A 14,888-nucleotide genomic window follows, 5' to 3' on the forward strand; every position below is an offset into this window, starting at 1 on the left:
GAGGAATGTTTCCATTTATTCAAGTACTGTAATAATTAATAACTGAAATGGGCCATTCTGCATAATGAGTACTTTAAGTATGTTTTGATGCTAAAGATCTGAGTACTTCTTCCATCACTGCCATTTACACAGACATTTCCATGACAACTGGGCAATTCCATCTGCTGATGAAGATTATATCTTGTCAACTATGTGATATATTATAAGATGAAATTAAAAGTGTCAGCGGTTAAACATAAACATAAGACTCCCCAGCTCGCAGTTTTATGCTGCAGCTGCTCCTCCACACCAGCAGGTGGCAGCTCTGGGGTTAACAGCAGCGAACAGCCTGCTGTGTGCAGTAATCCAAGATGTCTGCGCCCTGGAGGATGCTGCTAACGGCGTGAAGGTACAGGACAAGTGACAGGTATGATAGCACTGACGTTTATGTCGTTTCTTTGGAGTTTAACACGGTCCTCTTTGACCTATAATAAAGGTTTTAATATGTTTATTGAGATACTCGGAGTGTTAATGGAAGTGACGTGCGTGTAGCTTCTTGCTGTTCAATGTGACTGTGGACACAAAGTGTTGCTGCTGTGCGTCACGCTGTGTGTTTGATTAGTATATTAAAGATACAATTATGCCACACGTTGTATCGGTGTTGTAATTGTTCTTCATCACGTGGTTTGATGAATTAAACCGGTTCTTAAAGGAAAGACTCAAAGAAACAAATCTTTAAAGCTCTGCATTCATGGTGTTCAGACTCAACCTGGAAGCAAAGTCAAAGCTCCCATTGATGCTGAAAAATGTGTTCAGTTTGAGTGTTGTCATTAGTTTCTTATGCCTTTGGAAAAAAGTCCCTGAAAACTTACTTGCTCAATAATTTTGATACTGTGAGCAAAGAGGACATACATAAGTTTGAACAGTTTTGGTTATTTTACCTTTTTATTTGTGTTTTTGGTTTGTGCTTTTTTATGTGTTTGAAGTGGGTAAGGCTCAATTGGAAAAAAAAACATGCTGTGTATATGCATGCACAAATCAGGATTTAGCCGTTTTTTAATCAAAATCTGGTGACATTTGTGGGGTTGTTTTGCTTATGTTACCAGGCCACTGTCAATCAAATCTGATCAAGACACAACCACACAGTCTTAAAGAAGGAGATTACCTGAGATTTTAAACGTTAAACTCTTAATAAACATTACCTAAGGAACCTTTACTTTGGCTGCTGCATATTTTATCTATCATGAATATTTAATGTTATAAAGAAGTACTTAGGATTTGAAACCAAGATTACAGGGCCTTGGCCCAAAAGACACAACAAGGCTCTTCTGCTATTGACCAGGAGCTCGAGAGAAACACAGGCTTCTCCATGTTTTAGATTTGACTGGTGTGTTTGATGAGCAGCAAATACTTTTTCTTTTCTTCTCTGTCGAAAGTCTTACTCTTAACTGTTTTACTGTACTAACCTGAATCTTGATAGCCTTACTAGCATCAAAGCACATTCCCAAATGAATCAGATTCACAAACATTTTTCACAGCAGACTTTTGACTTGTCACAGATGGAAAAACACAGGTGGAACTCGTTCCAGCATTTATTGCACTGCAGTGCAGCAATGAATTATTATTAGTTACACCAGTGTTTGACAAGTCAAATTATCTCCTGTGAAAAAGTTTCCCTCCACCTTTTTCCCCCTGGTCCCCCCCTGCACTCTGCCCTCTGAACTACTAGTGTCAGTCATGCCGTAAACCTGCCAGTTGATACCATATAATTTTTTCTATCTTCCCTAATCATCAGAGAAACGACTGGATGTCCTGTTGGCATGGAACATGTGTGTTATTGGTCAACCAAGATGATTTATACAATAGCCACTGAAAACTCTTGATTCTAATTGGCTGGAAGGTGGGGGTCAACTTTTAGTAACCTGACAGTATAACCAGACATCTATGAAGACAACAACAAAGAAAGAAAGAATAGCTGCTCAGTCAGAACCATACAGATTTCATTTTCAAATGTGTTTGATATTTGCGTGAATCTGGATGTCCAAATCAACAAACAGTAGGTCGAGGAAAGAGAGGACTCTTAAAAATGCTTATAGGTGTGGGGTTTTTCATAGCCCCTGTGTCATCCAGTACAATCATGGTCCACACAACTTGTCAGACATCCTGTACTTAACCCATGAAAAGTTCATAAAGACATTAAAAATGACCCATTTCAACAAGACCAAAACCTGTTCTGTGGAACACTAGTTATGATCTATACCAGTGCGCCTTTTTTATGTAATTGTTTTTGCTTGGGACTCGTTATCACAGGGTGTCTATGAGTTGCGAGCAGTTAAATGGAAGAGTGATTTTCCCCCTCACAGAGTGTTTAATAGTATTTCACAAATAAAGCAAAGATTGGAGAACAGTCAGAAAAAGAAACTACTCGTTTAGGTACTTTGTTCCCCACCTGGGTAATCATCTTGCAACCCCCGGGAGTCCTGACCTCGATGTTGGAAACCACTGGTCTATGCCTGAATGGTTTAAATATTTGAGAGAACATCAGTGACAAAAGATTTGCAGCTCATAGTGTCTAAAAAAGCTGAGTCACTTCCTAACTGCACGTCTTTTGCTGCAACATCGAGGTCTAATTTTAGCTTCATCCAGATTCCTTCATCCTGGAGTGATTCAAGTTTGACCCCTGTTAATTCTGGTGTCTATCTCCACGCTTACTAACCACGCTGTTATATATTAATCATATAAAATATATAATTTTCTGAATGTGACTGCAGCAGAAACTCAGACCCAAGGGGGGGCAGATGGCTCAAGAGAGGGTTTACTGTCACATTCTGGCTGCAGTCACACTTGGCTTGAAGTTTCTGAACTGTAATTCTGAAGACTGGATTTTATAATGTCATGTGTATACACATGTTGCCTAGAGATGGTTTTGATGCTTCCCTTGTGTGTGTGTGTGTGTGTGTGTGTGTGTGTGTGTGTGTGTGTGTGTAAAATCATCTAAATCTGTGACTGGATTGCTTTTCTTCCTCTTCCTCCACTCACATTGATTGTTTATATGCTGTTGTGAGCAATGAAAATGTCTTTTTGTTCCCTTTTGTCATCCAGGCCATATAAATCATGTATCCAGACTTAAAACTTAACATATCCTGTTGTGAATCAGAAGATAAACGTTACAGTTGAGCCTCTAATGTAACTTTAGCCTGTTTCTTGACACTCCAGTCAGTGGTTTTCACGAGCTTTGTATTCAGATACTAGAAAAAAACAGCTATGTAGCCACAACATATAAATCATGCTGCCTGCCTGCAAAATATATCACAAGATGATCTGAACTGAGTGCTTTTTTTCCCTTTTTTATATTCTCATGCACCGTCTCTGCTGCTGATGCTTCATTGTTGCTGTTTGTTGCTTTTTTAGATTTATTCCAAGTACAGGCAGTTTGTAACACATGCTGTCTTGCCATTCAAACACGATGGGGAGAGGGAAATGTAATTCAGGGGAGCCAGTAAAGAAAAGGGCCTCCCTGGGATTTGAATATAGACAAGCAGAGATAATACATGCAGGGAGTTTCAACTGGAAGTCATCGCTATTCAAGTACAAGGTCCTGGTTTGAACGCAAACTGCAGTGATGGGCATGTATGTGCTGCTTCAGTAGTCAACTTTTCACAGCATTAAGTGAAGAGGAAGACTGCTGCCCTCATTAACTTATTTTCTCTTATTTTTGCACGGTGACTGCTTAACAAGAGCAAGACAAGTAAACTGTAAAGCAAACAAGTAAACCACAAGTATATGGACATACCGAACGCTGCAATCACCACATGTGATTGTTGCAGAACTTTTTTTTTTTTTTTTAAGCAAGAAAGGCCAAACAGTTGATGGTTCCATTTGCTGCTTTTCTTGTCTTACATTATAGCAATTTGAATATCATCCGGCATGTTTCACTATTTCTAACGTTTGAGACAAAATTCATTCATAAATCCCAAAACAGGGGTGTCTACCTACTCTTGGCTGTATAGTGTATGTTACGATAGACTCCAAAGTCCAACCAATATAGCCGTTATTTAATCATAGAAGTGTCGCTGAGAGCCAGGCTCTTTGAGTTGTATTTGTCGTCGTATTTTAGCCGATGAGTAACTAGAAATTGCAGTACAGAGATCCCAAAGATATGTTTGACGTTGTTTAGGAACAGTTTCGCTGTTGCATAGTTTGTCTACCAGAAAGTACTGACCAAGTTTATTTTTTAACATTAACATGTGTTGTTCAGTACATATTTTGGTCACAAAGGATCTGTTACAATAAATGTAACAGATAATTTTTAAAAGCAGTTCTTTATATGTGTTCTTATAAGTTTGTTAAAACAGCCTCAAAAATCCATTATTGGCCAGGAAATATTAGACGACAATAATGGCAGATAGATGTCAGTTGAGTGTTCAGTATGTGAAGATTGAAACAAGATGTGATGTTTTAATGAATATTTTGACACCAATTAAATGTCTGTCTGCATAGAAAGAACATCTGATAAATGTAAGATATGAATTTAAAATAGTAATACCTTCATCAGAATATATTTTTCCAAGATAATTGCACACTGAAAATTTGATATGAAGCAGTTCTCGCTGCTTACTGCTTATTTTGTAGTTTAAAACTAATGACATCTTGCATTACATCAGACTATTTGATGTAAAATTTGTTTGTTCCTGAAAGTGTGGAAATGATGAGTTGTTTATTTCTGAAATGCACAGATTAGCTCGGAGAGATGAGACCCGCAGGTTCAGACCTCGGTTAAATCAGGTCATGCAAGTTCCCCTTTTCAGTCTTGTGGGATCATTCAGACTCTTCTTGAGTTCTTCGTTTTATTTGACTGGCCTTTAGCACTTGGCATTCAGCAATCAATAGCTCCAGGGCCGGAGTTTGATGTGTTGAATACTAATGTAGTGGAACAGCATTGGCATATGACTGGCTCTCTATAACTTTATATCTGACGTTATCTCTTAATCTTATCGAGAGCATCTCGTGTGGCTCACTGAATGATCACAGCCCAGTGCATTTGTTCTGTTTGGTCACTGCATTATGCTCATCGATTACAGTTAATCTGTAGCTCCTAATTCATAACGTGGTGCCATCTAAACAAATACTGCATCCCAGAGTTCCCTGCTGCAAGTGAAGATCCTTCCTGTTTATTGTGCTGTCATCAGAGATTTGGTCGTCTTATGTAGCCTATTCAAGGACACCATTCATTTATTGTGGCTCTAATGGTATTCAAACTTTTCTGCAAAGATGGGCAGAAACATGAAATTGCTATTATAATTTTAATATGCCGGGGCTCTTTTTCTGTTAGTATCCAGGGACTTCAGCTTGTCTCCAGGGCCTTTCATCCTGTTTATCTTAAATTTGTTCAGCAGCAGGGTCGTGTAGTGGCGATAAATGCCATCTCAGAAGTTACACACGCATGTGACTGAAGTCTACCACTATCTTAGTGTGAATTAATCTCTCAGCTTAATGTCTTGCATCAAATGTAAAGGTGAATGCCACCACTAGATGGACTGCCACACTAAGAGTTGAATAAAAACCAATTGTCAGAGCTGGTTTTTGTGTCGCTGGAAGATAAGAATGAATTTGGTCCCTTTCCTTGTAATTTCAAAGAAAACTAATCATGGTTTGGCAACGGGCTCTGACAGGTTTTATCTGTTTAAAGAGATGGAAACAGAATGGGATTTACTGTTAAGACTGAGTGATGAGACTGGAATAAGAATACATTAGTTCTTATCAGAGTATCTCAAAATTAGACCCTCGGGACAAGAAATGTGTATCAAGTAATGGATCACACACATTTCAAACCTAGTATAGAAGCTTGCTTGTGTAAATTTATTATATCAACCAAAATTATCCTTATTAGGGCTGGAAACTACCAGCTAAGGTGTAAAGACCATGTTAATCGCGACACATGGGGAACAGTAGGACCGTAAGAAAGGAGGGCTGCACCGGTTCAAAAATAGGGGTGGATGACATGGATAAAATCCTCTTTCACAGGGCATATATTGTGACCGCAACATAAATTCAGAGAGGGACCTGTTGTTGTATGTTGTTCCCATTCTCTCTCGCCTCATTTCCTGTCACCTAGCTACTGTGTCTACCTTTGAATAAAGGCAAAAATACCCCCAAAACTATTTGAAAAAAATATCTCTGTATGTTTGATTTGTAATATTGCCCACAAAGGCCTAATACACCCAGAAATAAAGGGATAAATTAAATGGTATGACAAAATCCCTTATGGTAGACACATCTATATCGTGTCATGGTATATAGTGTCACATTGCCCTCCCCTGTCAAAAAGTTAAAATAAGACTCTACAGCCATGCTGGCAGCAGCTCTGTGAGGCTGTACTTAGGCACAGCAGTGTTTTGACCTAAATGCTAACATGAATGTCTGGACAAAATATCGTGGCAATCGATCCAATAGTTGTTGGACCAAAGTGGTGGACCGACTAACCGACATTGCCATCCCTCAAGCCATGCTGCTAGCGTGGCTAAAAATTATACATACAAAATACTTGAAACTAGGGTGATATAACTTACATCCAAGTTTCCCATAAGCAATATTTTCACTTTTGTTACTTGTTTTTTAAATTCTGACACCACATGACCTAAAGTAACAGGTACCCCTGTTGGTACTAAACCATGGCTCGCACAAGTCAGTACTAGCTCTAGTCTGTTGGGAACGAGCCCCCCAATCCTACAAAGATGGTTTAGGATGGACATAGGAAAAAGCTGTAGAGAAACATAAACCGACCACATAAAGGTGCTCTGATAGAGGTAAAATGTGAAACAGCCTTCACTGAAGCACATTTTACAGGTTAACACATTTACGCTCAATTGAATCTTTATCAGTATTTCTGTGAAAGGATAAAATTCTTTAATTCATGTGGCAACACAGAGTCTGTGTTATTAGAAAATATTTGATTTCATTTTTTTTCACTTATTCACTAATTCCGCAGAGATCTGACAATGAGAAGGCAGATAAAGTGTAACAAAGGTTATTGAACCAGACTTGATTCTGTGTTGTTGCAGGTATAAAGGCTGATCCCACTGAGAAATCAATTAGTATTCAGCTTTTATTTCATCAGACTGCAGTAAAAAGATATAAAATATAGAAGGAGAAGAAGACATGATTTCCTCCAAGCTAATACAATGTCAGTACCATTTACATTGAGGAAGGTCTGGGACTTTGAAAACAAAGTGATCTTTTAGACAATTTCTTCTATTTTTCAAGAATGTCATTTTGTAGAAGATCAATATCTGTAACCTTGACTTGTAAATAAATAACAGATTTAGAGGATTCATTGGTGTTGGCTACTGTTTGGCTTGTCTCCTTAAAGAAGACTAAAGAGAGCCTAATAGCCTAAACAACAAACAGCGGTGGGCTTCGCTGCAATTAAACCCACATTTTTAATAGCAAACTGATTAATTTCTTTAATCAAAGTCAGCTTTATCCTTGAAAGTGCAGTCAGTTTTAATTATGCTGAAACACACCACATAAGCTGTTGTTACTGTTCTGAAAAATCTTCAGAAATTTCAGACACGGTATAATGAATAGGTGATGAAAATATAATGAGTTTTTAATTTCAGATTATCTTTAAACAACAGTTTATCTAGCTGTGCACATTATCATGACAGGTGGGATTTTTCTCCTGCTTTTCTCTAGTGTGCTGAGTTTTATTGACATGTTTACTTCTGTCAAAGATACTGTGTTTCCATCCAAGTACGTTGTCTGTCAGGCAGCAGGAGAGCTTGAAAATTTCCAGATTTCCTAGACAGATAAGTCAAGAAACAGTTTGGATTTTGGTGGCGATCGTCGATTTGTTAAGCAGAACTACCTGAGTTGGTAGCCGGAGACTTGATGCCAAATAAGGGAATAATTGTGAGGACAAGAAATACATTTAACTTGAAATGTCAGGAATAGGAATGCCATTGTTGGGTGCAACAGTAATTTGGACAATTGGAGAATGGTCCAACATTTGCACTGTTTTTTTGCTCTATTATAGCTCACCTCACCTTCCTTTTATTAGGTGGTAATTTAAATGCTGGCTTTGTGGCATGTAATTTATCAAGCATGTTTTAACAAAGTGCTTTTATGCTTCAACTCTACACAGCCTAAACAAATTGCTCTTTCTGTGTACTCCTTGTTATCGACGACGCTGTTGCCAGTAATTGCCGTAGGAATGTAATATTCAGCCTAAAGAGTAGCTCAAAATTGTGTCTGTTCCTTTCAAATTACTGCGGCTTTGATTTGATTATTCACAGCAAAACATTAGCCCAGCTCTGATTGAGGCTTTTTGTACTGCCTTGAACCATGTTTCCTGACACTGCACAGTTAATGCTGCTTTATTCCTTGAATCTAATGTAAATTCATCTGCGTGAAACGTACTGTCAGTGCAGTTGTGATGCCTTATGTAGGTCAATTCTTCAGTGTTAACTGCTTGGTCTTGTGATGACTGATTTCATTTTGCAAGGGAACTGCGGTTTTATTATTCATACTCCAACAGAGATTGGAGTTGTGGTGCATTAAAGCATGACGTTGTCATTTCCCCACTCTCAGAACTGTTTCCCTTTGCCCCAAATTGGAATTAAACCCAATATTTGATGCTGGCCCTAATTGTTTTTCTCTCACAGTCACAAAACTCCAGTTAATCCTCGTCTCTCTGGACGTACAGTATGTCATTTTATTGGTTGATATTTTTTGTAGCGCTTTTTTCCACCTCAAACTGCTGTTTTTCTGCAGTTTGCCAGTTAAGGATTCATGAGTCTTTCTGTCATTGTTTGACAACAGAAGTGGGTTTTCTCACTTCAGATTTAATGCATACTGGTCTCTGCATTTTCTAACTGGCTCCAAAATTGATATATCTGAACTGCAACATGATTTTTCCACAATGAAGTAGCTGAACACATTAGGTGAGCAGCGTGAAATTGACCTCTGAAAAGTAGCAGTGTATGTGAGTTACATTGCAAAGACAGCTATTGAGGGAATTCAAACTAAATGGATTCTATTTGGGACTCTTTCTGCAGTATGCGTATCACCTTAATGCCTTTACAAATATTGCCTCATGGTGGTTGCACTTTAACGGCTGCTGGATAATCAGCAGCCCAGATAGAATTACAACTTTTCTTGGGAGCAGTTTCTCCCTGTTTGTTGCTCTAAAGCAGCATGAGGTCCCATATATCTTTTTGGTACTGTCTCCTTTGTTGATCTAATTGGATACCCACTGTTGCCTACAATGAATCATTGCTGGACCTTTTGTCTCCCCTCAAGTACTTATTTTTATTGAATGCAGGGTTCCCCTGAAACGCAAGGCTCAACCTTAAAACTTCTATTTGTCCCTTGGCTCCAGTCATTGATCTTTTTTTTCTACTTTTTTCTTTTTTACAGCTGTGTCAGTATCACTTTTATTCCAGCAGAGGATTATAGGCCTGCTTTTATGTGTTCTGCCTCCCCAGAGAAAGGCCAGGAGTTCAGGCCATTCTCCACACTCCACTAATTGACTCCTAATTTGGCAAATGCATTTTAAGGTGGAATGAAAAAGCCGACCCCTCTTTGCGTTTACATATGGGGATGACACTTGTTACTTATCCCTCTTCCGCCCTTGGCACTTGACCTCTACTGATGCAGAGAAAGCTCTGCTGCAGCACAGGGAGTTTAGTTGTGACACATCTGAAACAGAGGTGAGGCGATAGAGGTAGTTTGGCATGCACCCCATGATTTTTTGGAGATACGTCTAAATCCTGCCAGTTCTCAGACTCTTCAACATGGCGAGCATCTCACCGCTGATCCACACTGCAAACACCTCCAGGAAAGTGTCTCTCACTGAGCCGATCGAAGGCAAAGATTTTTTTAATTACTCGCCCGCTACAGAATGGAAAAGCACGGGTTTTGCCTGCCGGGTATCGGTATCGATTTGACTGTATGATGTTTTAATGAGCCCGGCGTGTAAATGATCTGTTGCTGTTGTGTATTCTTGAAAGACTAATTTGTTTGTTTTTCTTCTGTGTTTTCAGTGGATGGATTCTCAGTTGACCTGGAGGCAGAATTAAGGATTCCCAGACAGATCAGGATGTCAAAGATCTCCAAGGCAGCCAAGGCTGTGAAGAAATTGGATGCAGGCAATGTAATCCGGGCTATAGTGAGGTCAGGACAAGCAGCCCCAGGACCCCCACTAGGCCCCATCCTGGGACAGGTAAAATTACTTACAATTCCACTTCTTGTTCGATCTTTTCGCTCTGAGTAATCAGGAGTATTAACTTAATTGAAGTAGCAGGGCTTCATTTTATCAACTGACCTTCTGCACATAGCTGTCATTAACCACGAGACAACCTGATCCTTCCCTATTTTCTCTTTGCCAATCACATAGTTGATTCTCTCCCCTCAGTCACCTCATCGTACATCCCCACCACCACCTCCATCTCCTCCCATAGCCCTATTCATATTCCCCATTCTTATTCTAGTCGCACCACTCCATTGTGCAGGTGGATGCCACACTCTGCCTCAGTCTGCAACTATTTTCTCATGGTTTCCAGGCTAAAGATACTAACACCTCCATCCACAGCATCTGTCCATATACATTAGCCTCACTCTTTACAAGCCAGTTGATGAAATGGGATTGAACCTGTGAAGGTTTTGTCTTAAATTCTGGTATACTTCTCTCTGCTTCAATTGCTCCAGAGAGACAGCTGAGGTTGTCTTGGTTTTTTTTATTGCTCAGAGATGCACCACTACAACTTTTTCACCACAGATGCCAATTCCAACTAGAAAAATGTATGTATTGGATGGTACAATAATAAAATAAGTCAGCAGTCCTCATGCATTGAGCAATGAACAAAGACGGTTTGGAGTGAGTGGAAAAGAATAACTGAGGCTGAATTATTTTTCGCTGTAAATAAAATCATCCTTCTGTAACTTAACTGTTAAGTGCTGATGCTCTGTTCATTAACCTCATCTTTGTTTCTGATCACACAAGTGTATTGTTTTAAATCTTTCTTGTAAAATTTATATTTTATTTTACACCATAAAGGCACAATCTGCTCCCGCTTTAATGGCCATTCAGCTATTTAGGTTTGATTGTCCTTTGCAGGATTGAATGAAAGCAACTCTGTGGCTCGTTCTGTACATACAAATGAGATCCAGTTAGCCTCTTTAATGGACAGTGTTCATCAGCCTTGGACGCTGTTGCACACTTGGAAACCAGATAATTTCTCACAGTTCATCCATCTCGGTGACTTAATGACGACACTCAGAGAGGAGAATGTAAAAGTGAACAAAACTGGCAGAAAAGAGCTACACGTGATTAATAATATCAGGAAAAATCAAATGTTGCGATGTCAGAAAGGAGTTAAATGATGTGAAAATATAATTTCTCTTATCTGACATCGACAGTAACAGCGCCATTACTTTACGGTTCTGTTCAAAATTATGTACTCTGCTGTCACCAGCTGCACAACATAAACTATAGCATAAAATCTGTTCATTACTGGAAACCTGAACTCCTTGCCAGACTGGGACTTAAATCTTTTAGATTTAGTGCTCAAAATTACTGTAGTTTTAAGTCATTTACATACTGTTTTGTTTTAACTTTCTTTTTGTTGCTCGACACATCTACTTTATCATTATTGTATTCACATATTGGGGCTGCAATGATCAAATATTTTCTCAATTAATCAATTCATCTTTTGGTCTAGAAAAGTTCAGAAAATAGTGGAAAATGCCCCTCACAATTTCCCAGTGTGACGTCTTCAAACTGCTTTTTCTGCCTGACCGACAGTCCAGATCCCAAAAATAATCAGTCTAGAATGAGATAAAACAGAAAAGAACATCTGAGAAGCTGGAACCATCACATTGTTATTGGAATATTTGCCAATTCATTTTTGTTGATCGGCCATCTGATAATCGTCAACTCTATTACAGATACCTCCGTCCAATAGTTTGTTACCTTCTAGTTTTAATCATTAAGCAATTTAACCTGTCCCACCCCTCCAGCTCAGTCCTTCTTTCCCTCCAAATGTTGCATCATTAACAAACGTAATGTCTGTGTTGGGCTATGCAGATGACACTTCACTTATTCCTTCCCCAAAACCAAATTCCCAACTCAGCAGCTCTCCTCGGCTCTACAGAGCATGTCTTTACTCATTGTTTTGGTTTTCACTCTCACTGCTCTCGTAGCGTTGTTTCGGCAGCAGCAGACAGCTGATTTCAGCAAAAAGCTCTTCAAAACCCGGTGTACACTACCTGCTCAGCACCAAACAGCAGACAGACACAGTTAGCGACTAGCTAAAGAGTCAGATATTTTTCTCAGGAGTTGCTTGAGACCAAAAACAGAGCTAAAAGACAGTGAATTTTCGATTTTATATTCATCAGGTGGCCAGAAACACGACTCTGAATGTTGCTCTGTGACTGCTTGATGTGTAAATAAGCAACTGTTTGCTAACAAGTTCACTTGATCAACTTAAAAGGTGAAAATGTGTCAGATGTTGTGTTTGCAGCTTGTTTTTATGTTAACACAGTATTAACACAGGTTTAAGACATCTTGTTCTCAAGAATCTTGCAGCCACACAAAAAGTGGTCAAAACCTTTGGACTGATGTTTGACAGTGACTTCAATTTTGAACGAATAATACAGTGAGTAGTACAGTAATGATTCCTACAGTTGGAAAACATCCAGACATTTTTATCTACTAACAAAGAGGAGGATCTATGCTTTAATCTCCTCCCATTTCAGCCTCTTTTATTCCTGCTCAAAAATACAGCAGCCAGGATTTTAACTGCTGCTATGTGAAGAGACCGTAATAACCCAATTTTACCGTCTCTGCACTGTTTACCAGTTAGATGTATAATTGATTTTAAGATTTTTACTGATCCCATTTAAAGTTCAGCTAAATCTTCCTCCTCCTCAGCTACACTGTAGACCTCCGAGCTGAAGCTGAGAATTCAGAAACTCGCTCTGTCACTCAACTCTAAAGGTCATTGAGTTTTTCTCTTTGACACTTTTGTAGCACGTCTTGCCTCCAAAACGTATTACTAAAAGTTGACTTCCTTTTTTTACCTTGTTGCTTGATTTTGAATAACAAAAAACATTGTATGCAAAAACATGTTTTTTATAGCAGAATTGCATCACTTAACAGACAGAGGGCATATTTTTAATGACAGCTTCCAATAGGCATATATAAAAAATCCAAACAACAGCAATCATACATTTTTGAACAAACCTCTGTCTCTCTCACATCATATAAAACCTGTCACAGTGACATGAGTGCTGATATGTCAGCATCAGTGGGCGTGTGAGGTATTTTTGGGTGTTCTCCCCCCAAAAAACACTGTTTCCTTTCCCAAAGTTGCTATGGTTGGAATTTGTTCATTTTGAAGAATCTGAAATGTGTGACAGCTCAAGATAACACTCAAGTTAACAATAGTGGTTTCTTTACCAACTTCAACAAGTATGCAGTGTGGTCTTTAATGCCTGTTTTTGTTTGTATCGTCCATTTCATTTGAACTCTTGTCTCTGTGTCCTGTCCAAATATTCTCAGTCAGAAGCATGTTGAATTATGGATGCATGACTCCAATGAAATGCTTTAAACTAATCATTTTGTGATTAGTTTTGATTTTTCCCACATATGTTTCTGTTGTTTGAAACTATTTTCTAGTATTTGTTTCCTTTTTAATTTCCACATTTTAGGTTTTTTACTATTCTTAATTTTTGATTTCACAAGCTCATCTTAGACATAGGTGCAATATATTATCAATTGATTATTTTTTGATTCATCAATCAATCGATTAGACTATAAAATGTCAGAAAATAATGACAAATAGCCCAAGGTGACATCATCAAATTGTATTTTCTGTCAGGCCAACATTAAAAACATATTTCATTTCAGTGGTGGACAGTAGCCAAGAACATCTACTCAAGTACTTGACTTAAAGGGACAGATCACCCCAAAATCATAAATACACATTTTTCCTCTTACCTGTAGTGCTATTTATCCATCTAGATTGTTTTGGTGTGAGTTGCCAAGTTTTGGAGATACAGCTCATAAAATGGTCTGTGGATTATCTTGTGTAACCTGGTCATGATTTCTGTTCACGTTACGTGTAGTCATGTTCGCCAACTTCCTTCCTCACTCTCTGACATGTCCCGTGTTTTCCTGCATGTTATAGCAACTAGAGGGGGTAAAGCATATGATGCCATTGACAATCGACCAAATGAAATGAACCGTTACGTTCTCTGGGTTTGAACATTATTGGAAACATTTGGGATAATGATGCAACAAAATATATAACATAGCTTTAGTTGTTTTTAGACATTTTAATGCCGAAATGTTACATATTATACCTTTTTGTTGTTAAAGATTTGTTCGTAGATCTAGGCCTACCGAACACATCTAATTTACAATGATATAAAATAGAGAAAAGCAGCAAATCCTCATGTTTGAAAAGCTGGAACCAGAAACTGTTTGGCATTTGGGTTTGACAAATAAATTTTAACAACTAAGCGATTCATTTTTTTTTTTTTTTTTTCAGCTAACTGATTCATCAACTAAATGTTTCAACCCACGTTCTTTATTTCATTTCATTTGAGCGTAAGGTAAATTGACCAGTGCTTATCTCCTGACGTCACCCCAACATCTGAGACCAGTATTAGTATGCGTTTGTCTCCAGTACTGCATTGCATATCATAAGAGTCTCAGAGTCTTTTGCATCATTTCTTTCTCATAGTATATACTTTGAAGTTCTCTCCAAAAGCGCTGGTACTGATGGTGTGTGCTATGATGAATGATTTAGACATCTGTCTGTTAAATGTAGCTCTTTCTTCCAGACAAGGTGGGTGTGAGCTCGTAGGCATACTGTAGCTGTCGCCGCGTCAGGGGTAATGAGGTG

The 14,888-nt window shown here is 38.6% G+C and overlaps 1 protein-coding gene across 1 annotated transcript in view; it reads left to right on the plus strand.

The window, feature by feature from the left end:
• Positions 1-260: 260 nt before the first annotated feature.
• mrpl11 (mitochondrial ribosomal protein L11) overlaps positions 261-14,888 on the plus strand; it is a 34,896-nt gene continuing 20,268 nt past the window's right edge. The window contains exons 1-2 of the mRNA XM_044205902.1: positions 261-406; positions 10,023-10,201. Of these exons, the coding sequence (XP_044061837.1) occupies positions 10,079-10,201 (123 nt within the window). The 5' untranslated portion in view covers positions 261-406; positions 10,023-10,078. The remainder of the gene's footprint in view (positions 407-10,022; positions 10,202-14,888) is intronic.

This window comes from Siniperca chuatsi, linkage group LG8 (genome assembly GCF_020085105.1).
Source record: "Siniperca chuatsi isolate FFG_IHB_CAS linkage group LG8, ASM2008510v1, whole genome shotgun sequence".
NCBI classification, from domain to species: Eukaryota; Metazoa; Chordata; class Actinopteri; order Centrarchiformes; family Sinipercidae; genus Siniperca; species Siniperca chuatsi.